This window comes from Haemaphysalis longicornis, unplaced genomic scaffold (genome assembly GCF_048455015.1).
Source record: "Haemaphysalis longicornis isolate Haplotype H1 unplaced genomic scaffold, Haemaphysalis longicornis Haplotype H1 scaffold_3, whole genome shotgun sequence".
NCBI classification, from domain to species: domain Eukaryota; kingdom Metazoa; phylum Arthropoda; class Arachnida; order Ixodida; family Ixodidae; genus Haemaphysalis; species Haemaphysalis longicornis.
The window spans coordinates 98,187,923-98,213,112 of record NW_027526335.1 but is presented as its reverse complement, the minus strand read 5'-3'; the positions used below and the strand labels follow the sequence as shown (position 1 = coordinate 98,213,112).

The 25,190-nt window shown below is 46.6% G+C and overlaps 1 protein-coding gene across 1 annotated transcript; it reads left to right on the top strand.

The window, feature by feature from the left end:
* The first annotated feature begins 10,096 nt into the window (after positions 1–10,096).
* LOC144173341 (uncharacterized) lies at positions 10,097–25,047 on the top strand. Its single transcript, XM_077701820.1, has 6 exons — positions 10,097–10,368; positions 15,829–15,929; positions 19,463–19,522; positions 19,588–19,662; positions 19,959–20,012; positions 24,894–25,047. Exons 1-6 carry the CDS (start codon positions 10,176–10,178, stop codon positions 24,975–24,977), a joined length of 567 nt encoding a protein of 188 aa, XP_077557946.1. The 5' UTR covers positions 10,097–10,175; the 3' UTR covers positions 24,978–25,047.
* The last annotated feature ends 143 nt before the right edge of the window (positions 25,048–25,190 follow it).

The following is a 25,190-nucleotide window of genomic DNA, read 5'->3' as shown; positions in this document are numbered from 1 at the left end:
ACCACCTAGGGGTCTTTGACGTACACCGAAATCTCGGGCACGGGCGTTTTTGCTTTTCGCCTCCATCAGAAAAGCGGCAGTCGCGGCCGGGAATGAAACCCGCGAGCTTAGCAGCACAACGCCTTAGCCACTGTGCAACCGCGGCGGGTGCATGTGGAGCTGCTAGTCTATATGCCAATGTTTTTTTTTTTGCTTAAAATATGTAGCCAAATTTTCAGATTTTTTTTGTTCTGTGTTGTAACCTTGAAACTAGTCACAGGGAACGTCTTCTTCACTGCGTGTGGAGCTGCTAGTCTTTAAAGGAGCCATGAACAGAAAATACAACTTCGTTTAATTTGAAAGAACTGGGATTCAGTATCTCACTCAGCTCCATTACAGCCACAAAAGATGTTTTTTTAACGAAAAAAGCAAGTAGTATTTAAAAACTTTCAAATTTTGCGCCACGGTGACGTGTTATGAGCAAGAATGACGTCATACGGGCCAACAATAAAACATAATTTTCTGTGCGTTAACTGCACGTTAGCATTCAAGTTATGCGGTCAAATGGAACTAGAGGCCCCATTACAGACGTCCAGTCATGTGTCGTCGCGATAGGTCAGTTAGGCGGCCGCCAATCGCACAAACAAGGTTCCGTGACGTCATAGAAAAGTTGCGGGAAATTGGATAGGGGGTCGCGACTGCTTCACACTTTTTTAATATCTCCGTTATTTGTTCGAAGATTGCGATGATATTGGTATCATTGTTATTGGGACTAAGCAGTATTTCTAATAAACCCAACTTGTATTTTGTCTTCATGGCTCCTTTAAGCCATTATTTTTTTACTTGAAATACGTTATCAAATGATTTTCTGTGATGTTTTATGCATGTATGTGTTGTAGATTGTTTACCTGTGTAGAAGGAAGCATGCTCCTTCTACGACTTGTCTGTATATAGAAATCTTTTTTATCATGTTATCACAGGATTCTCTGTGATGCCTTTGTATGTTCTAACCTCACAAATAAAAACTTTTGCATAGAACAACTTCAACTGTTGTTTTGTTCTTCGGACACCTGACAACTATTCGAATTCATCTTCGCAGCGCACAAATGACAGGACAAAGAGGAGGAAAACACTGGACAAGCGCTGAAGATGAATCCTGCCTTTCCTCCCCTTTGTCCTGTCATTTGTGCGCTGCGAAGATGAATCTGTACCAACTAACCCGGTTTTCTACGCGACTATTCGAATTCGCTTCGAAAATATTCGACCCCAGGACTATTTGCTTCGAATTCGCTTCGAACTAAAATAACACTATTCGCACAAGCCTAATATTTTGTCATTGCAAAATGCACAATTTTTCCAAATGGTCAGGTGTCCACCACACAAAAAAAAAATGTTCCATTGTGGGTAGTAGCGTGGAAGAGAATGCAGCCAATATTCCACACCCCCTGTGTTTGTGTTGCCCCTCTTCTAAATTTGCTTTAATATTGTGAAAATTGATGAAATGATTTTATGCTGCTTTATATTGCCTAAAATAGTTGTCAAGCAACGTTTTACTATTTCCTGCAACTAATTTGGATTATTAAACTGACGTTGTCTTATTGGGCATATTATTGGCATCTTGCATAAGTGGCACTCTGAAGCCTCTTAAATGTATACCCACTAGCCCCCTTCCCCTATCATCAGTCGCTGTTGACTTCCCCTACCCATGGCCTTCCATGTATCAAAAGGAAAGAATGGTTCATTAAATTTTTTTTCAGCAAGAGTTCACTGGTTACCTGTAAAATAGTAGCTACCTTAAGCATTTACCTTTGCCCTGCCTTGTGGTCTAAAAAAGTCTCCTTACACAAAAATGTGTCCATCGGGCGTTTCATTTGGGTGCGTGTCTGTGTATACTCAGATTAGTGTGTTTACCTCATCGCAGGAAGGTTAAGCCTCCGTCATTGGATCAGCCTACCTGGATTTCCAGCACTTCAAACATCATCAAGACTCGGCCACTATGAATAGGTTTTCACTGTAATGCACATGTTTTGATATATTTTCGGTGATCCCTAACTTATTTTTTATGATCATTCTTTTTAGTTCTTGCAGTTGACTTTTTTTTTGCTATAACATTGAAAGGCTGAAAGGCATTCAGTATCTAGTCATTTTTTATAAGCATGTTTTAATTGCTATGGCAGCCAAATAGAACGGGTTGTTTCTAATTTTTGCCTTTTATGCATATCAAGTTTTTTTTTTTTACCCCACATCTTTTGGCCACCTTTTATTCTATTTTGACTTGTCATGTGTATTTTGAATAATAAAATTGCTAGTCTTGCAAAAGTTGCTCAGTGTGCTTATTGGTGCATTTAAGGTGTGTCTAGATGCTTTAGCTCAGTCAGATTTGTCAGGCCACACGAAATGCAGTAAAATGTGGTTATGCTGTCCCATCTATACAATATCAAAGTTGTTTTAGATGAAATAAGTTATATATGTGCACTCTTATTCTGATAACCACATTTCTATATACCCCTGGGCGTAAAACAGGAAGAGAGCTATAAGAGTCGTCTTGATGACATCTTAATAAGATGATAGCAAGATGGCTACAATGCCGCTGGCGTAAACTGCTGTGAGAGGTTTTCCTTTATGTCTCCACAATTACTAGAAAACATCTTCACAAAACATTATGTCTCTATCTGGCATGCTTTGAAGTCTTCTCGTAGATTGCTATTCAAAATTTTTGAGAATGTCGTCAAAACGGAGAATAAACGTTTTGTTCCTTTCAATCCAGATAGCTATGAGGTGTTTAGTATTCGTCCTGTAAACGTCTTGTTGGAATTTTTAGCAGTCTCTGAGATATCATCAAGAATATCTTGCAAGACTTGTAGCTCAGGCATAGCGTCGCGTTAGCCGAGCTACAGGATGGCTATCTCCAGTCTTGGCAATGTCTATAAAAATCTTCAGGTGTTGCGTAGACATCTTGGAGGTCTTGCCCAGATGTCGTATAGAAGTGTGGTAGCTGTCCTAATGTGCAGATCAAGATGTCTTGGACTACTACACAAGATAAGTTTGAAAATTCTACAAGACGTGCTTGCGTTCACTGGGAAGTGAACTGCGAGCTCAGAAACTTATCTGAGCTATTCGAAGCGGGCGTTTTGGGAGCGGGTTGAAACGGGAAGGGTGTTTTGGGAACGGGTTGAAGCAGAAAGCGGCCAAACGGGAAGGGCGTTTTGGGAACGGGCGTACACGGGACGGGCCAAACGGGAAGGGCGTTTCGGGAATGGGTTCAAGCGGGGCGGGTTCAAAAGGGAATGGGTTGTTTCGGGCTACACCCGTTGTCACGGTTACTGGACAATCCATATGAGTGGGCATATACGTGGGAATTGTGGACGAGGGTATCGACGTCTCAGCCAATGGGATTTGTAGTTTCATCGAAGGCACGCTGGCGACGCCGAGACCGGATTGTGGCGGAACGGGAGATGTAAGGATGTGTCCTTACAAAACAAAAAGAAAAACCGGAAACTTGGCATTCTATGAAAAACCAACGACGCTAGTAAACAGCGGAGCTGTTTAAGCTTTGTTCTGTATGTGTGGACCGTTAAAAGGAAACTCCGCTCGGCGAAGGGAAGAGGGGGAAAATGCTAGGCCAAAAAGTGTGAGGGAAAGTGGTGAGGAGGGAACGAGCCCACGAGCAGGTGTTTGGATTACGCGCCTCAAGAAAGAAACGCTACGCGCGATCACAATCGAACCTGGGTCTCTCGCTATGACCATACCCTCTCGTTGTGAAACCGCCGTCCGTCCGATTTCGCTAATAGAATTCGGGGCGCACAGCATTTCCTTAGGATTCGTACCACGGGCGTTGGCTTCGGACTTTTGCCGTTTGGATTTTGGACTTCAGGAGTACGGGTTGAGCGCTTTGATTTATCTCCGTTTGCATGAAGAAAGCTTCGCTTTTTAACCGTCTTCCTCTTTAAAAAGGGGCAGACATAAGAAAAGCCGAGTTAAAGCCAGTCAAGACCCTTAGCTCCGATGTCTCCTCAGTCTTCGCATCTCAATTGATAATGTGACAGTAACTTTTTCTCGCATTTTTTTATAGCCAGCACTCAAGGAGATCGAGCAATTAAGCGGAATTTTTATACTCTCCTACTTGGACTATAGCAAGGCGGCCCGATAGTTCCACGGAAACACCCAGACAATGTACGACTGATCTGAAATCTGACTCTTGATAAGCGGCGTCTTTGGTGGCTAAATTTCAGCTTGCTTCAAGTGGTTCGAAAGCCTTCACACCTCCATAAATCACAGGCCGTCACAGGCCGTTTTCCACCGACTGATTAGTCTTCACTACAACGCTGGCCTCAACCATACTAGCCGTAGCCCGGGGGTAAACCGCTGCCACACCCCAAACGACAAAACTGAAACCTCACAAACAAATTCGTTCTCCGACCGGCTCACCCAAGCCTTTGTCGGCCCGTGCTGTTTTTCAAGCGTTGATCAAATGCCGTGGGTGTGCACGCCGGATCTTTGCGTCCTTCGCCGGAGTAGATTACAAGGAACGAAGTGACACCGCGCTGCCCGGGCCCAGTCCCAGCTGTGTTTGCAGTCAAATACTGGCGGCATATCCTGGCCGCATTTTTTCGTCCCATAGGCGGCAAAAACAATAACGAAACGAGAAGAAAGCGACTAAACCGGTGACGTGAAGTTGGCGGTGACACTGGGGATCACTAGTGTGTGGATAGATGCAATTAGGGCGCAGCATCGCCGGTACCGGCGGTGAAATTTTGGCCCTCGGGGGAGTGGCTCTGATCGACGGGCGAAGACAGCTCAGGGCCGTCGGATACTCAGACTAACGCTCGAGTGCGTGCATGTGTTCGCGCAAGTAGGCACGTGCGCAGACTTTTTTCACATCGCCTTAAATGGAATGACAGTGAGAGAAGCATAGCGCGTAAATGTTGAACTTCCTGTAGACATAAAGATGAAAAAAATGACGAGTGGCCGCAGAGCGGTGCTGCGATTTTCAACGTTGAGCTGAAGTGACGTTTTATTGCTTGGTTGAATGAAATTCGGCTTGATTAGTTGTCTATTGACTGACTGATTGATTGACTGCCTGGCGCTTCATTGATTGTGTGTGTGCGCGCGTGTGTGTGCGTGTATGTATGTATGTATGTACATACGTACGCATATTTACGTATGTATGTAGGTATGTATGTATGTATGTATGCACGTATGTAAGTATGCACGTATGTATGTATGCACGTACGTACGTATATGTATGTATGTATGCATGTACGTATGTATGTATGTACACCGAAGCATACGGAATAAGGTTATGCGTCAACTTTATATATCGGTGGTGGCCCATATATACAGCAAGGTGGTACCGAGAACCGACGGTTGCATGGGAAAACCAATTTGTGACCCTGATGCCTTATTTGCGCGCCCAGCCTTGTAGCTGCATAAAGCAAATGGGGTGGGGCTCTCGGCTACTGACTGAACATACTATATGGATAAGAGCCAGGACCACCGGGCGTAGGGGTAATTGATTCATCGCACACTTTGGGCAAAGGCGTGGCTCTGACTTTTTTTTTTCCTATGTCGCGTTCTCTAAGGGACGAGTTAGACCTGACACCCAAATTCATTGTATTGACTAGCTGGTCACTTCGTCATTCGGCCTGTAGCAGTTTCACCATTCGATGAAAACGTGCCACCTATCAAAGAGATAGCCAACCACGAATCGACCTTGCCAGCGGGGAAAAATGGCTTCCGATTAACTCTTGCGATATCCTAAGCTATCAACGTGACTTTACTGGTGGTCTGTGCTTTTTAAACTGTCTGATATATGGTATATTGGACAAAGGGAACACTGCGTAAATGAATTCCCGAGAGAGCACCGACAAAGCAAGCCGGTCATGCTATTTAGTCTCCCACAGAGAAACACGTGCATGCGTGCAACAGGGTTTCACTGCACGTAACATGATGGTGCACGTAAAGGATGAAGTGATCCGAGAATAAAAAAAAATTTTTGAGATTCTTGTTGTGCAATGAGAAGGAGTCGTGATCATCTCTCTCCTCTGCTAATGAGGGACAGCAATTGATCCAAGTAGAGGCGCATGCAAATTTTTTTCCAGTGTTTCTTTCTTTTATCAGCTGAGCTGTGTAAGCCGAGCGTTAACCGTCCGTCGCACCAAAAAAAAAATTACACCATCTTCCCGTAGGGGAACCCTGAGTATTATGCAAAGCAGCCATGGGGTCGTTTCAAGTGCCCATTAGTTTTCAGTTCATTGTTTCCGTTAGGTTGAGGTACGTAGCTACCGTTATATTTACAGTTTGGTTTCCATGGTAACTACCACACTTTTCACTTACCGGAACTACGAAATGGGAAATTGCGTTGAGCCCATGGCTGTTTCGCATACTACTCAGGGTTCCCCTTCGGGAATATGGTGTAATTTTATTAGACGCGACGGGGCTATGTCCCTCTTTTGTCGTTGTTGCGCCGTCCACACCCCCACTGCGCATGCTCGGCTTGCTGAACGCCCGGTGGTGTCTTACCCTTTAATGGCTCCTGGAGCGACAGTGTTACCGGTGTCTTCCTGGGCCGGCCCGAGATGAGCCGAGCATGCGCAGTGGGGGTGTGGACGGCGCCACAACAAGGGAGGGACATAGCCACGACCATGAGATGCTGGAGCGACAGTGTTGCGGGTGTCTTCCTGGGCCGGCACGAGACGAGCACGCTTCCCCTTAAAGGGCTCCTGGAGCGGTAGTGTTGCCGGTATCTTCCTGGGCCGGTGAATGGACGGACGATGTACGACGGACGACGGAGCCGTGAGCAAGAGATGCTTTGCATCTAAAACCTGGCGGCGCAATGACGTCATTTCGCGTTGCCCAGCAACACCTGGCGCAGCTTTGCATAGCTTCGCGCTTGCTTCGCTAGCCTATAGGCATGGCTTCGCCGAGCCTCACCGGCGCCCTTCAAACTATGACGCCCCTGCGCAACACAATGCATAAAGGCTAGTGTACAGCGGCGTCGACGAAGAGAGAGAGGCCGCCAGCTCTGCCGTTTCTCTACAGCCTCCCACCACTAGTGCAAGCTGCACGACCTTTTTATTGCCATAATAATCCCTTTCAATAACTTCGGACAGTCCTAGAGATACAAATTGGCACCCGTTTCGCGGACGAAGTCCAGAGGAGAGCGGGGTTGAAGCCCCCAGAGCTGCCGGCGGAGATCGGGAGACCTCCCAGGATGAAGGCCTGTGCCGTGAAGGTGTTGTGATCTCGCTGCTGCGTTCAGGGAAAGAAGTGATTTGGGTCAACGTCTTCGGCAGGAGCCATACAGGAGGGGCAGTTGTTGGTAAACGGGGCATGGAATCCTGGTGGCCACGCGTGTGGTGCGACGCAGATATTATTCTCTTTGGAGGAATCTCGTTGGAGGAATCGTGTGGATCGGTTGTCAGCAATGGCAGCGGTCTTGCAACAAACGCAAGACGGCAGGCCCTATCCGCCGTGATGTGAGGAGAGTGTTGTATTACGCCGGATCCACGACAGTCAGAGAGGGCAGAGGTACGAGACCAGTATTTTGTAAATGTCTCTTTTAACGGACGTGTTGTCTACGCGGCGCAAATCCCGTATGGCCGCTGTAGAATCTGTGTAGAGTTGGACAGTGGAACCTCCAGGGGCTTGAAGAAGGGCCGGCATTAGAGCCTGCGGCCCGCCCCGGATGGCCGTAAACTCCGCCAGAATAGAAGGTTGGATTCGAAGTGTTTCACAGACGCAGGTTTAATTCGCATCTGAATGAGCGGGACATTGTACCCTTGCAGTTAAAGCACTGGCATAACCACGAAAGGCGCACCTACCTTTCCGGTCGACCGAATCTTGAGTCGAGGCAGCGGCCGGTTGTCGGTCACTTGATGGTACAGCCAAGGCGGCCTAGTTTCAAAATTAGCTGGTAAAACGGGTAGCGAATGGCCGATGTAAATCACTAATGCCGCTTCCTCTGCAGCGGAATTAAATTTGGGCTTACAGGCGGAGCAAGGTTGATGAACAAACTCATCCAAGGTGTTGAGCTCGGCTTCTGCCTGAAAAGATGGTACAAGCGTTTTTTGAGGGAGGCAGGTGATTGTGCGCATTGCAGCTCTATTAAATGTTTTAAGTGGGGCCCACTCCGCATTGGCTGTGTGCTGGAACTGATACTGGTAGACAGTTCGAGGCTGAAGTATTTATCGCACCAAGAGTCGAGCCATTCCGGAGCAGATACTTTTGTGAAATACGTCGGATAAGCTGGAGCATTTGACCTGCTTGTTGGGGGGCGGATCGGAGTCATAGTGCAGCTGACCTAAACGAGAAAATTTCCACGCGAAGAAAGGTGGCAGTGGGCACAGGACGGACGGAGAGTTGTAGTGCGATTGACGACGGCCCCAAACACTGGCCATGGACATAATGGCTGACTTTTCGACTGAAATCGTAAGACAAGCGCATTCACACCATTTCTGCGGGTCATTTCAAGCTTGTTGAAGACACTTAGCCGAATCCAATCAGGGTGTACGGTCCATACCGTAATATTGTCCGCGTACATGAGAAAGCGCAGGTCCGATATGGAACCAAGATGGCAGGCATGCTTAACTACAGCGGAAGGGAGAAATCACCGACCCCTGAGGCACTCCACGGTCTGGGGTGAAGTTGCCATAACTAGCCCCACCAATCCGTACTGAAAATGAGCTTTTAGTCAGGAAGGCCCGGATGACAGAGCGGGCCTTTTCCGGATCAAGTAGGCTTTCGAGAATTTCCTGGCTGGCTCTGTGGCTGACGTTGTCATACGTGTTGTGAATGTCCATGGTAAGCAATTCCGCACTTTGTGTGATCGGCCGCCAAGTCGCACCATTGGCGATAAGTGGTCAAGCCAATCCTATGCACCCATACCTGATCTGAACCAAATCTGTGTCGTGTGATGCCGCCGGAAAGTGTCCATCCACCACTGAACCCGCGTCACCAGTATGAGCTCTAACTATTTTCACGAGGTACATGTTAAGGCGACAGGGCGAAGTTTCGGGAGGAGGTCAGGTGGTTTCCCTGGCTTTGGTATACGGAAGATATATCTTCCCGGAGCCATGATCCTGGTATTTGGACCGAGAGCCTCAACTCGTTGATAGAATCGAGGAGACGGCCGAGGGCAGGGTCGTCGAGGCTCTTATAAACCTCGTACGCAACGCACACGATTGACCAGGCTACGAAGCCTGGTCAATCGTAACCAGGAACCCTGCCATGGTGAAAGCCGATTGCATTCCACTGACCGCGTCATCAGAAGGGGAAATACCGTCGCGGTGCGGCAGAGGAAACGTGCACGTGTTGCTAGCAGGAAGTGTGTCAAATGCAGGGTACAAGGCGCGGACCACATCGGTGGCAAATTGGTGGGGGTTCTTGCTCGACTCAAGGCACGCACTTGCGGCCGCATCCGGAATGCGGCCGCCAGTTTCTATTGCCCGAAAATGGCGCCAAATAGATGCTGTGGTGAGCGAAGGGTTCTGCCTGCGCGTTTTGGTGTTTTTGTCGCCCGCGCGCCTTCATCGCTCCTCCCTATTGCCGCCCGACACATATTTACCATTTACATTACCCAGAAAACAGTTGAAATCTTGTTGTTAATTACGAGCGTATCATTATTTGTGTGTACTACTACTACTTCACCGCACAGTGAAACAAGTTAAGGCGATTCTTCATGGTACAAACCGTGCGCAGCAGTACTCGAAAAACAACAGCCTCTGTTCTTGTTAACTGAGTGCTGTTTTTTTTTCTTTTTCCCTCCTTCTTGCACACGTTCTTCCCTAGGTCATAAATTACCCTAGGTCATATATTTCAAATGAAAAATTGCCTGCCTTATGAATGCAGCTGCCTTTAAATTTGATAGGAAGGAGCACTGTGGCGCTCATCAATCAAGTAAAAGCGAGGAAACAAAAAAATGCGCCAGGAACAAGGAGAATGCATACAGAGGGTCGTACACGCTCACAACAAGGTTTTCGCCGAAACACTCATGTGGGCGGCTTTTCCAGCCATTTCTCCTTTTTTTATAGCCGAACACGGTTCGAAATTGATGGCGGAGGGCGCCTGAATGTTCCACCGAGACATCCACGGATACATGTCAGCTGCCGTTAGTGCAAACAATAGACGATGTTCGTGCCTGATATGGGTGCAAGGGACGCAGTAAGGCCGCTGGCGCTTCGCATATACTCGCGTGTATGGCAACTTATTTTCGGCGACGGGGAAAGACCAGCCATAGTGGACGTTTCGGGACTCTCCTTCGAAATTCTCCTGGTTCGACAAGCATGTCTGCTCTTCCGGAGACGCTGATGATTGTGGCATTGCTACTCCTTGCTAAGACCGAGTCAACGAAGAAGGCTCAAGAAATGCGGTGGTGCGGGAAAAGACCGAGTATGTACTCGATAGCTTGCTACCGCGAAGCCGCGGCAACCTACCGCAACCGAAGCTATACTGCAGCCTCCGACACGCTAAATGTAGGGAATGCACTCGAACGGGAACTAAACTGAGGAAAAGTAAAGGAAGCTCACACTAACACATAAGACTTGAGCGTAGTGAAGCTGTACGCAAACTTCGCAACCATCACGAACGTTTAATTCCACGATTGCCGCCGATTTGCTACTTTTTCGCTGCCGCAGCGACCTTTTTCTCCGTCCCTGTCGCTGCTATAAATGTGAGCTTCCTTTATTTTTCTTTTTTTGGAAGTTATAATCATTGGACGTCACCTTGAAGGGCGTACTCTATGACGAGTCCCTCTCGTTCCGAACAAGTGTTACCACGGTAACGGCGGACGCTGGAGTCTTATTCCGTGCAAGTGTTGCCACGATTACGGCAAACGCTGGAGTTGCTGTTTTGACAAATCTCGGCCAATCCTCCTAAGTGGCTATGCTTGGCTTGACAAACGTGCGCCGAGGACGCTGGGCAGTCGCTACGAGGCACGCACAGACGAGCGCTCAGCATTTTCTTTGTTTTGTTAACTGCCGGACGGTCGCCGCAAGGCCCGCGCCAACGTGCGCGTGCTCACGTGCTCGCGTTCTATTTTTAACTGCGGACACAAAAAAAAATACGATTTGCTAAACAGCTTCGCTTTTAATAGAAAATTTTACTTGGCGAAGAAGGAGGAGGAGGAGGAGTGTAGTTTTATTGTAGCAGCACTGCGCGCTGCAGACGGAGTCCTTTGTCCAGGAACCCGGTTAATCTTGCTGCCGTCGTCGCCTGTATCACCAGGCGCAGCTGGACGTTAAGGCGAGAGCTGGTCAGCTATCTCTCCCACTGTTCTCACCTGGGGTCGGAGATATGATCAATCCCTGTTTTCCGTTCCCAGGGTCACACCATGTGGGAAGAGTAGCAGGCTCTCCCCAGTCTGGACACGTGGAAGTGTAAAGAGCAAACAAATGGCATGTAAGTGGGCGGGGTGTGGTAAAGTGTTGGTTGGAATCTGTCGGAGCACCGTCTCCTGCTAGGGAATTGTGGCCTGATGGGTACCCCTTCACGGTGAGTCTATAAAACTTGGATCATAGCCTGGTGGTTTGGGAGTAGCCGTGCGTCCACACACAGCCCATCGTTCAGCTAAGCCCGGTCGGCTAGTTATCGGCCACTCGAGTGGGCGACGATGTTCCCGCAGGGGCTCTATAGAGTGAACGGGTGTCCAAGCAGTGGTGACCTTTCGCGTTTGTGACCGTTGTCGGAGGAGTTTCGATGCGGTAATGGAGAGTCATCCGTTGATGAACGATCTACACGCCCCTTGAGAATCTGTGAGTATGGTAGTTGTATCGGTGTGTGCGATGGCCAGTGCTATGGCCGTTTCTTCCGCTCGCAAACATGGTCGTACGTCGGAGGGTAAGGTTCGCTGGAGCATTTTCAACGTTAGTGACCACAGCCATTATGGCATGCGCACGATCGTATACTGCCACGTCTGTGTCCACCACTTGATCGTTTGAGGCGTACTTTCGCTGGCTTGAGTTTGCATTTCTTTCCTGCCCACGTGACGCTGAGGGTGCATGTTAAGGGTAGGGGCGCCATTTGTATTTTGTGTCTGGCGTGCTTGGCATGTCTTCCATTTTGGGACTTGATCGTTGCCGGATCGCGTATCCAAGCCGGATGAGCAATTTGTAGTGGTGTAGTTAGTAGCTAGGCGTTGTTCTTGAGCTGTGAGATGAGCCCGATGAGCTCATCCACGGTAATCTGGATTCCTATAGATATAGTGCGAATGCTTGCACCAGCGGTACCGTGTCCTGCTGTTTCTTACGGAGCGACGTTTTGGTGATTGTGTGAGGCATGCAAGTGATATGAGTAGTTGTGAGGGCAATTTTTAGTCGCCCTTGTGCATTGCTGCAGCCACCATGAAAGGTCGCACCCAGGAGTTTTACGGATGGGAAGATCGGATGGTGATACCGTCCAGTTTAATTTCAGTGGTGGGGTAAGGAGATTTCTTGGATGTCATGCCTCTCCGTAGCAGGCCAGATTTTTGTGGAGCACAACGCATCCCGCACTTTCCGGTGTAGGCACGGTTTGTGTCTGCAGCCTATTGCACTGTCTTGCATCTCTCCCATGGATCCCTTGCGAATCCACAGTGTGACGTCGCCAGCATATAAACCATGGTGGAAGTCTAGTATACAGTATTTAGTCCTATAATCGTGGGAAGTATATGAGAGCGGCACTCGAAAGAATAGAGGAAGGCCCCACCTTCTGCCCTTGCTACCATTGCCTGCCAATCGCTATGGGCTGCGACTGCACGTCTCCAATCTTAAAGGGACTCCGCAACACTTCCGATAAATGCTTTCACTCTTTCCTGCGCGTCTGGAAGCATTGTCGAAGCTATAGTTATCAACTGCACGGAGTGGCACTGCGTGATTTGGTCGTCGGAGCAAAACTATGCGCCTTCCGCTTTTGCTTTGCTTTTTGGCCTTTTTTCTAAAAAGGCTGTCAAATGTTCTTATTGCTCCAGCAGAAAGGAAGTGGCCAATAGCGGCTACATTCCTGTAATGACGTAATTCGAATGTTCAAAGTACGCCAAGACTCGGGAAAGAGACGAAAATCTTTTGAGCAGGTTTTCAAGTTACCATGGACATAGATCAGTAATTTTTGGCTGAGGTACTTCGTGAGTCCCTATTCTAAATACTGAATGTGTTTGTTGACTACGTTCTGAAAATATTTAGGATTTAGAAAAAAAAGTTTAAAAAAGTGTTGCAGGGTGCCTTTAATAGTTGCTGTGCGTCATGTTAGAAAGTCTCAGATGTGCGCATACATCCAGGCACCGCACCCGAGAGTGACCAGGTTGCCTGTGTGGCTGACGTTACCAAAGGCCCCTTTGAGGTCAAATGCCAGGGTGGTCTTGCTGTGTGTTGGCTTTGTTCAGGATATCTTCTTTAAGCTGCATGAGTATGTCCTGCGTTGAAAGGTGTGACCTGAAGCCGAAGTGGTGTGGGGCATGCGCTCTGTTTCTTCCAGGTATCCTAGCAATCTTTTTAGGGAATTATGCTCCGTAAATTTTTGTATGCATGACGTCAGAAAGAGCGGGCGTAAGTTATCTATACTGGTTCCCTTCCGGGACGGGGAATCAGTCCTTCTGCTTCTTTCCACGCTGCGGGTATATAACAAGCTCCCAGCATGCGACTTTCTCGGGGTAGGGGTGACTTGCGGTTACGGCGCTTCACCGAGGTGTCGTGTGTGGGAGGAACTGCGTAGTCTTGTTTTTACGAGCGCATGGTGCTCTCGTCTAGGTTCTACCAGAGTCCTTTAAGACTCTGGTTCTACCATCAGTTGCTTGGGGCATTCATGTCCCAGCATGGCATGAATCTCTCGACATGCTGTTGCCGATTCTTGTGGGTACACGCGAGTTGGTAAAGAAGGGGAAGCTTAATTCGTCAATGCCCACCGCAAAGCTCGGTCGTCCGCTCGTTCGAGTACGCGTGCACCCACGTTGAGTGGGCCGCGTTGAAATCGTTTCTTATCAGGAGTGGACTCGAACACGCTTTTGCGACTGCTTTGCGAGTAAGCGCTGTCAGAACGCACTTTGTTGCATTTCGGTCAGCAGTGTACGTTTAGCACGAATGTGCCTGCTCTTCTGCGGAATGAGCTCCGTCAGGACACAGTCGTGTTCAACCATTGTGAGGGTTCGTTGTAGTGCCACTAACATTTCGTAAGTAGCATACGTACGTCGCGGCTGTCATGCGTAGTGTGCGCGATGTATCGCGGAGTTTCACTACGATTTGGCTTCTTGCACAGGACGTCGGGGCCGATGGCGCGATCGCAAGGGTCGACATTGCTTTGTAACAGTTGCTGCTTTTTCTTGCAAGTTCTACAGCTCCATCGCCAGATCCGTAGAGCGCGCAAGTCCCGTTATTTCAGTCTATCCATTATTCACCACGGAGAGTTCAACCACGTGGTTAGTGTCGTCGGAACTAGAGAGTTGGTACAATTTTTATTTCCGGTACAGCGTGCTGAAGGTTGATGGCTGCTGGGTTTCTTGCTTTTTGATGCGAGAGTCTAGATTCCCGAAGGCTTGCTGGTTCTTCGATACTGTAAAAAATTTCGCATTATCATCGCTGCTGCACCGATGACATCATCGGGGCCGATCATCACGCGGGCGGCTTACTGGAGCTGCTTCATCCTTCTCTAATCGCCATTAAAGCTAGCGATCCCAAAGGTCACCTTTGTGTGCATGGAGGTCTTTGTCCCTCGAAGCCTAGATTCCCGCACATACATTTTCAACCATCTGGCTAGTTTGCGCTGGCGAACATCTTCCTATTGTGCTCATGCAATTGACAGTTTGATCAAGTAGATTGTCGGGTTCGGATACCTTAGACCGTCGGGAAGTCTCTGGCGTGCTCTGAGCGTTGTGTCGCGATTCCTCTTTCTTAGCTATGTCAGGAGTACGTTCATTTTCGCAGACTGGGTGTTTCGAGCTTCGGTTGGAGTCTGTGCGGCTTTTTGTTTCTGTGTTAGCTACACAGCACCAGCCATCACACGACTTTGAGAGTTGAAGTTCCGCACGGAGTGCCTTGATTTCTTGTTGCAATGGGTTAGAATCGCTAATAGCCACTGCAGCTGGCACGAGCAGGAAAGAGAAAGCATTCACCCAGTCTCACTGCAAGTCTCACTCACTGCACCCAGTCTCACTGCAAGTCTCACTTGGTTGTGCCAAGTAACTTGGTTTTACCACTTGGTTTTGCCAAGACTTCCTCAGCCGAGTAATGTTCTGACACGCCATGAATGACCCCTTACATGAGTCACGGGGATAAACCCCGTACAGGCCTATTGGATGTACCGTATCTTGAATCTTGATTTGCAATATAATGTTGAGTTCTTGCTCCGATTGCGTGTGCGGCGTGCTGATGGTAACTATGTTATGCTTGGGTTAGATGCGGACGCGCAATTCGGCGCCTTTCTAAGTGATTTTGGCGGCCGATTGACTGTTGTAGGGGAGTAACGCAGGACTTAGCCTGGCTTTCCTTCCTAGGGTCGAAGCCTTCCTTGGGACGGGTGAATATTCTGAAGTCGTTTTCGGGTTGTGGCGGCGGCTTGGGGGCGCGACGGGCTTTGTATACTTAACTTTTTCATCCGTGGTGACAAGGGGCGTACACCCCGTCTTTTCGTTTATGAACATTTCCCTCCGGCTTGGTGAGCCTCTGAAATAAAATGGGGCACATATGAAGAGCTATGAGTTATCGAGCTGCGGGCTTTGTGGACGCATGGCTCTTCCAACTGAAAAAAATATACACACACGCACCGTACGGGTTCGGAAATGTCTTCTATACCTTTGTCGACTCGGTCAGTGATTGCTTTGCTGTTTTTTTCAAATAATGTTGTCGAACCCTTGACTGAAGAGGTTGTTCGCACCTTATTTTGCAGATCCAATTCTTTTAGCCAAATCGGCAAGATTTGCCACCGAGCTGTTCTCCTCGTGCAAGGAGCACTTCAGGATGCTTGGCATCGACCCTAACCTTGCGAAGGTAACGGAGGTGCATGTATTTCTTTGTGGCTCCCTTAATGGGGCGACTGCGTGCAGAATTTTTGTTTCACATCTATCATCATGAGCCTGCAGCGCGATCGCCGGGGCTGTGTAGCTTCTACACTTTGTTAACACTAATCACCATATTGTTTTGTCTCCGTCTTGGCCCCTGCATTAAAAAGGAGACTTTTGAATAACGCAATTATTTCTTAAATAAATGTCGAAAGCTGCTGAAGGCAAAACAAGCAGGAAACGCGACATTTACTTTGTTCTGTTCCATGAAACATACTGGCCGTTCATTAGCTCAGGCTCTCATTTAATTATATTACATGTATTCTTTGTTAGTTTGTTTGTTTGCTTGCTTGCATGGTTCGTTCGTTTGCTTGTTTGTTTGTTTGTTCGTTCGTTTGCTTGTTTGTTTGTTTGTTTGTTTGTTTGTTTGTTTGTTTGTTTGTTTGTTTGTTTGTTTGTTTGTTTGTTTGTTTGTTTGTTTGTTTGTTTGTTTTTACATACTGCAGCCCCAACTCGGGGCTGTGGCAGGAGTGAGCATTGAATAGAAAAAATAAAAAATAAATAAATAAGAAAACAGAGCAATACAATCAAAAAGCACAAGCACCCGCCGCGGTGGCTCAGTGGCTAAGGCGTTGCGCTGCTGAGCGCGAGGTCGCGGGATCGATTCCCGGCCGCGGCGGCCGCTTTTCTGATGGAGGCGAAAAGCAAAAACACCAGTGTGTACGATCTTTCGGCGCATGTTAAAGATCCCCAGGTGGTCAAAATTAATCCGGAGCCCTCCACTACGGCGCGCCTCATCGCCTGCGTTGCGTCGGCGCGTTAAAACCCTACAATCAATCAAAAAGCACAAGCACAATCAGGATAAATCAGAAAGGGCAAGTACATTTTTTTCCAGACGAAGCGAACGTACGCCGCCAGGTAATCCATTCCACTGTTCGGCAGTTAAAAGAAAAAAAAACTAAATTTGAATGCGTTGGTTCTACAATGAAAAGGCTTGATGTTAAGAAACTGATTGCTTCTAGTAATAGACGGTGAGGCAGATGGTATGTATGTATCGTCAGACAGGCGAAACGCCGAATGAATAAAACAGTGAAGCAATTTCATGGAAATATTGAGTCTGCGCGTGCGTAGTGTCGAAAGTTCCGGGAAAGACAAGGCAAGGGAAGGCGAAAAGTAGCGGTCATAACGATTGGAAATAAATCTGATAGCTTTTTTTATTGGCCTCGATTTTATCGATTTAGCCCTGCTTGTGAGCGTTCCATACGGGACATGCGTAGTCAAGCACAAAACGAATCAGCATTTTATAGATCAGTAATTAAGTGCTTTTTTGGGGATTGAACAAAGTTCATCCTAAACAACCTAATTTTTTTTAAGATTTCGTGCAGATAAAGTTGATGCGCTGAGACCAAGACATATTGATCTAAAGGATAACCCCAAGATATTTGTAATATATTACTTTTCTCTGGGCGGATCATTTAAAAGTATACGTTAAGCAGGAAGGGGACTTGCTATTGGTGAAAGACATAAGCACGGATTTGTTAAAATTAATACTCATTTTCCAGGTTGCACACCATTGACAGAATTTAGTGAATTAATCATTTAGACGATTATGAGCTTCAGTCAATGGATTCATACAAAACACAATCATCGTAATGCAGACTATTTTAGAACTGGCGTTACAAGGCAAATCGTTAATGTACAGTAGAAACAGGAACGGTCCAAGTACACAACTTTGTGGAGCGCCTGCACAAAGATTAACAACATGGGTGTCATCCCAGTTATAGGAAACGTATTTCGAGCGGTCTGAAAGAAAATTAGAAATCCATTTAACTAGTTGCGCATTGTTCAATATGGTGTTTAATTTACATAGTAATTTATAAAGAAGTACAGTGTCGAACGCATTCGAAAAGTGAATGAATAATGCGTCAACTTGATTCCCAGTGCTCATGTTACTTTTAATATAACCCACGAATTCGGTTAGCTGGGTAACAGTACTACAACCTCGCCTAAATCCGTGTTGGTAATTGGGCAATGGATATTTAAATGCGAGAAATGCATTGATATGCTTGTAAATAATGTGCTCTAATAACTTGCAGGAAGGAGGAATAACAGGGCCCGTAATTCCTGAAGACACAACCTTATGCACTCAACCTTATGCACACAACGGTGTACAGAAGGTTGTTATTATTCCTACAGATCGTGCTGCCCTTTATAAGGCTTGGCAAAAATGACCATACCGGCCACAGGTAGCCCGTAAGGCAGGCTTTCAAATATTTTTTTTCTGCTTTAATGCTCCAACTGAATAAATTTGGAACAACTTGACAGCTATTCTGTTTTCTGTGGCATGGTGTTTACAGAGAGATAAACGTTTATTTATCTTAAAGAGAAAGGAGTAAGAGCGAAAGCGGTCAGCCTCCCAAGTCTAGGAGGCCGCGAATCCGCGCTGATTCCAGTGCCCGGTTGACCAGAGCTTGTTGTTGCTCCGGAGCCGAGCTGGTCAGCGCTGACTCCCACTGCTCAGGTGAGGGGTTGAGGAGGGGTTTAGGGCTATCTGGGCACGAGTGCACCAAGTGGTAGGTAGTGAGAGGGATGTTGCAAGTGCGGCAGTCGTGTTGTAACAGTGATGGAGAATGTGGGAGAGAACCGTGTGGTTAAAGTAAGTACCGGTCTGTAGCCGGCGCCAGATATATGAGACTGTTGGTTGCTGAGAATAGGGTGGGGCGAGGGACAGATCCTTCTGGAGCGCAGGTAGTGGGATAGGATGACATTGAATGTAGGATCGAGGGGTGTTAGAGAGGGGATTGTGGAGCCCGGGCTGCTCGTGGCATCTTGCCTTAAGGATGGGAATGCCCGGAAGTGCAGATCGCGGGCGGCAGCGTGAGCTGCCTCGTTCCCTGCAAGGCTCGAATGGCCTGGGGTCCATACGATGGCGATTTCAAGATCTTCGGGCAAGGTCCGGAGGAGACGAAGGGCGCTTGCCGGTACCCTGCATTTTTTTTTCTCCAAGCCTAACCAACCTGAAATATGGAGGCTCTACCTCAATTACCTCGCGCCATTGGTATACAATTGAAGCTTTCCGTAGAATTCAAAACATTTCGTTTGTATTGTTTGGTACTTAATGGCGACATTTGTTCTTTTGGTTGCATTGTATGTGCAATAGTCCGACGAAGCTGGGCCCGACATGGAACTTATTTTTTTACGCAAATCTTCCAAAGAGGTAGTTTAGGTGCCCAACAGATTAAACACACACACGCACAAAAAAAAAACGGCTTGTGTGACAATTTTTATTATATTAGGTGTTCTACGAATTTTTTTCTCTCGAAGCAGCCACAATGCAAATCCTGAAGGGAAGAAAGGATTCTATAGTACTCAAGAAGCCCGAAAGACGTCTGTATAAATGAACGACATTCACAAAAACGGTGTTCTTTACTTTTTTTCACTATCACCACAGATACTCATCCCTATATTATTCGCATTTTGGGAAAACAATGAGGAAGTTGTGATTACTATACATTTTTGCAGGAATCAAGAAGACTGTGCACCATCAGTCGCATGTGCTATGCGTACGTGGACGATCTCGGGGTAAGTAGAGGTATGCTGGAGCACACTTGCAAATCCAACTTACCAATACCACTTTAACCTTCCAGGATAATGGGGACTTCAACGCAGCATTTACGGACTGTTTTAAAAAGCTAATCGATGGCATGGAAACGACGTCACGCGTAAGTAAAACCACGTAGTAATTCGATATCCCAAACACATTATGTTAATGCAAACAGAACCGTCGATTAGGTCTCTGTCATTTTCTGACCTCTGACACATACACACCATCTCGCACGTGATTAGGATGGTACTCTCTAGGTTGAAGATATGTGTCCTAGATAAGGGCTATCGACCAAGAACCGCTCGTAGTTTTACCTACGAGCGAATTTTGGTGGATATATCCTTTATCTAGGACACGCATCTGCAGCCTAGGCCTCTAACTGAGACCCCCCTTCTGTTTTCTTCTTTCTGGCAGAGGTTGGTCACAGATTACCACGTCAACCTCAGCACGCTCGTCGAGAAAGTGCAAGTGAGTGTGCAACCTTTACGTATATCGGTGGTGTGCTTTTAACGATGCTCACGCCCACCATCCTTCTAATGTCACGGGAGCGCCATTTGATGCGATAGCTGCTGATAGCACAACCCCCATGCCTCCAAGCCTGCGAGGGGACGCTAATACCAAATATGCTTTTCTGATTTCTGAGCGCGTTTTAACAGCGCAGACGAGAGTGTACTTCAAATTGTCTGTTGACTGCGCCTGAGGGGAGACCGCAGATCGCGTGCATTGGATCTTTTTCTAGTACTGGTCCTCCTAGCGGCCGCCACGGCGAACTAAAAATGACATTTAGGCACGCCCCCAAGAACGTCTGGCTGTCGAAAAAATCGTGCACAAGACATACGCGTCTTTCAATCCCTCCTGCAAACGCCCGAGGCGACATGAATGCCACGGAAGCAGGGGTACATTCCCGAGACTTATCTGCAATAGGCAAAGCGCCCTTTTATTTACTTTTTTTTTTTTTTAGCTTTGTGTCTTCCTTCTGGCAGCCATGTGCTCACAGCGCGGTCATTTGCCCCTTTCCTTTGTAAGCCTTTTTTGTGTGCACCTAAGAACTAATTACGAGCTGTCGAAAAAGAGGAAATAAAAACACGCAGTGCTAAGAAGCATATCGGCTCTCCGAGCAGCAAGCTGAAGGTACGCTCTTTTGCTTATTTTGCACGAGTCGACTGCCAAGAATGGCAGACCGGCAGCCCGCGCATGCGCAGATCGCTGCTGGAGTAAGGTAGAATGGACTTTCTCCAATGGACTAATGCACCGATAGACAGAGAGTGGGAGGTATGCATGACAATATCGCTGGAACAAGCTTCCGCTGCTCTAGAGGCAGCTTGCGCTAGACGTTACTATATATGAACTAGACTTTATGCTCTAGCTCCTTTTTAAATTTGGCGCGCATGGTACATGGCGTAGTGTCCTGCACCGCTGTGCTTTGTGGATCATAGTTATGATGTCCATGCCAGAGGTGGCTTTGAGTGACATAGTGATCTCGTAGATGTGATGGAATATTAATGTTTAATTATAAATCAATCACATTTGCCGATAATGGGGAAGTAGCACACAAAAAATGCATTGCCTCTGGAAGTCGTAAAGTCGATTGATTGTAGGGTTTAACGCGCCGACGCAACGCAGGCGACGAGGCGCGCCGTAGTGGAGGGCTCCGGATTAATTTTGACCACCTGGGGATCTTTAACGTGTGCCGAAATCTCGTACACACGGGCGTTTTTACTTTTTGCCTCCATCAGAAAAGCGGCCGCCGCTGCCGGAAAACGAACCCGCGACCTCGTGCTCAGCAGCACAACGCCTTAGCCACTGAGCCACTGCAGCGGGTGGCTCAGTGGCTAATTTTTTAATAAGAATTTTTAATAAGAAAGCAATAATGAATATTTATGCGGCATGCTGGCAGCGAGAAATCTGCACTGAAAAAAAAGGGGGTAGGGCTACTATAATAATAAAAGCATAACATATCAATAGTCCTGCTCCGCATAGTGTCTTGATCGAGAACGTTATCAAGCCACAAGATACGGATACTGACCGACTGCAACACAACGCACCTATGGCAAAAGTTCACCCATAAGGTACTTTGGTATTTGAAGTTCATTCTGTTTTCTGACCAAAATTTACTCCATACGATGCATATTTTGTATCCGTAACTAGATGTTTCACGAACAGTTGAGCCAGGGTCGGCTACTCATTTCGTTGTTTTCTTCTCATTTTGCGTGCACTGGATAAAAAAATGGTAAGATAGTTTGTGGCTGTCTTAGAGAAACTGTCGTCCAGTATTTGTATTAGCAGCAATATCTTTCGCAGGGCTATATTAAATTATGCTTTCATGAATTTTGGTTCTCTGACCTTCACAAATTCGGAGCTGCTACCTGAATAAATTTCGTTATTGTCAGGCTTTAGAGACGAATAATTTCACCATCTGCGCGCGTGATCATTCGTGTCACAAGTGCGTAACATTTTTTAAACATTTCATACCCAACATATATATATATATATATATATATATATATATATATATATATATATATATATATATATATATATATATATAAGCTAAAACTCGCTCCAGTCTCACACCCGAAGTTACAGATAGCCCATGGCACCATTTTTTTTTAATTTTAAATCAAATATACCGCTGTTCAACGACAATACTTTATTTTTTCTGTATTGCAAAGTTAAATAAATAACTATTTTGCGCTTCTCTGAGTTCGCTACAAGTAAAGCAAATTAGGAGCGAAGAAGCAGAAGCAATTTCTTAGACATTGAAACGCATGCAGACGAAGTTGTAATAGTTTAAAATAGCCTCCATATAGACATGACTACATTAATTATACTACTTCCCCCACATCGTGTTTATCGTCATGTGAAAGCATCAATGTGAAAGCTAAAAGGCCACCGTGCTAGAAACCCAGAAGTTCTCATTAGCCACGGAAATGAAGCTCCTAAATTCTCATTGGCTGAAACGGGAGTATGCGTCAGCCTGACCTCCCCATTGGCTGCGAATGCAAAACGAAGACAAGGGGCGCAGCGTTCAATTTGACACTCATCAGCCTGACATTACGCTTCGCGGTTTAACATCGTCAACTGGCTGCCGCAGTTCCGCGCACAATGGATATAATGTTGCTTGGCGTTCAGTTCATAGAGTTCCATACTAACTTCGGGAACAATTTAAGAACGACAAGAGCTCATGTGGGGTATCATTCCGCCGAAGCGACGGACTCGGATGTCATCGTGCGCGCGCGTTTTGAAACGAGATTGCGCCTAATGCGCGTGACATCGTCTCCTTTTTCACCCCTAGTTTTCTTTTTGTCACCTCTGCAGTAGTCTATAAGCAGATTACCTCCGAAAAATCACGGAATCAACTTGAGTCACATTCAAAATACTCGCTCTAAGGCACTTTTTGCGCCACGCGGAGCAACATTCGGCTGCGGTGCTTTGCTTTTTGAGGCTAGAGCAGGTTGCTTTCGAACTAAGAGCTTTGTGGGGAAGTATTCACAAAATGATGGGGTATGCGTGGTCTGCGGAAGAGAAACAGAAACTATGCTGCACATAGTGCGAGGGTATCCATCCAAATCTACATGAGGGAAATATTCGGCTTCCAAAAGCCCTACGATTTAAGGGTAGCACAGAGGAATTGCTAACTTCATGGCTGTCGAGGCGACGAAAAGAAGATTAGAATGCTGGTGGACGAAAGTCAGAGAGGGGAATATTGCCTGGGACCGTTACCACCTGTAACAGGAAAAAAAGAAGTATTTTATGCCCAATAAGTTTTTTGTGCCTGCCCTAAGCAGCGCTAGTATTAAACCAAGAGTATAAAACATTGGTATATTAGTCCTTTTTGCTAAGATGACACGTCATCACCCCGCTACAAAGGGGAAACCAATAGCAATCATCATCATCGTCGTCATCATCATCATCATCGTTCGGCTTCCAGAAGCCCTAGGTAAGGCCATTCTAGCCACCTTACCCTAGGAATCTAGATTTAAGGGTAGCAGAGAGGGAGTTAACTTCAAGGCTGTCGAGGCGACGAGACGAAGATTGGAACGCTGGTGGACGAAAAGCAGAGGGGAATATTGCCTATGACAGCTAACACTAGGAACAGAAAAAATATGCTGTGCCTGCCCTAAGAGCAGCGCTAGTATTAAACGAAGAGTATAAAACATAGATATATTAGTTGGTTTTTTTTTTTGGGGGGGGGGGGGGGAGATGACACGTCATCGCCCCGTTACAAAGCGGATGCCACTAGCAATCATCATCATCTAGTAAGTCTAGTCATCATCTAGTAAGTCTAGTTGTGCCCAAGTATAGAGGGAAATCTGGCGCTGCAGTTGCGCGGGCCGTCGTGGGCGTCGCCATTGCAGCTAGCAACATTCCTTGCCTATACTTGTATAGTGCCAGTACTACTTTATATTTGGCTTAGCGAGCCAAATGGCTTCTTTATCGTCTCGAAGCCAAAATCAACAAAAAACTAACATTTTTCTTTTTTCATCTTGCATGAAGCTTTTAAATATTCACTGACAAACCCTTTTTCGAAGCTTCAATTTTAAATAACAAAACAAATTTGATCATTCTTCTACAGTAAAGTTGCTTTTCTGCAGCCAGAGGCAGCTTTTCACCTTGTTCATGAGCCATGCCAAGGACAAATGGAACGTGCCTTCCCGGTGCATGCCGGAACGCTCGCCGAAGCGCGGCTCCCCTAGACAGTGGCGCCAGATTTCCCTCTAGTATATATTAGTTTGGAACTTCAGTTCGTTACGTCTAAACACTGGACGTTACGCCTAATGTCGCGCTTTGAGGCCTAATGTCGTCATATCGTACCCATTGGAAAAAATACTTGCAGTACTTCAAGCTGCGGGTACTGGTGGCCATTGTAAAACCTCAAAGCATAACATTAAAGCTGAGCTCCTAAACTTTGTGCATGCCCAACAGTTACTGCTGCTGGTCTAGAAAAATGCTACCTACACATTATAGCAGCACATAGCTGCAGTGGTGCAAGTGGCCTTGTTCTATAAGAAATCTATGCACTTTTTATTATATATTTGAGCCTCAATATTAATTTTAGGGAGCAAATTGCAGGTTGCTTCACTGCAATATATTGCTTACCCATGCCAGGAATAGCTTATTCTGCATTTCTTCTCCTTACATCCACAGATCACTGGGGATTCACGTGAATGCGCAACTCCAGCATATAAATATCATTTAGCGCTCTTTGCCCTAGCTTCGGTGGCGTTGCTCCATAAAGCCTAAAACCATCATCAACTCCAATATATATATATCTACTTTTCTGTTTATTTCCCGGTGGTTTTGCAAGCCTATTTATGTTTCCCTGAATGTTTACTTTTTGTTCTGTAGAAATGCCGTCCGATGAACGTGCCACGAGAAGAAGCCTACCTGCTTGGAATGGTCGGTTGGTTCGCGGACTTCGTAAGCGCGTAGCTACCCAGTCCTAGGACAAAGCCTCGCAAATATATATATATATATATATATATATATATATATATATATGCAAGCACACAAAACTGTCAAGCTAGTTAGTTTGATGAAAATAACATTAAATCATCATTCAACACAACAGTGTCACCAAATCATTTTCTGCTGCAGCACTATGCGATCCTCTTGAGAATATTTATGCTGCACAAGGTTTGGCTA

Excerpts from the sequence above, each read along its gene's own strand:
- LOC144173341 (XM_077701820.1), top strand. The coding sequence starts at position 10,176 with ATGGCAACTTATTTTCGGCGACGGGGAAAGACCAGCCATAGTGGACGT. Across the intron at positions 10,369-15,828 it reads GTGGTGCGGGAAAAGACCGA|ATCCAATTCTTTTAGCCAAA; the intron begins GTATGTACTCGA and ends CTTATTTTGCAG. Across the intron at positions 19,523-19,587 it reads CGTACGTGGACGATCTCGGG|GATAATGGGGACTTCAACGC; the intron begins GTAAGTAGAGGT and ends TTAACCTTCCAG.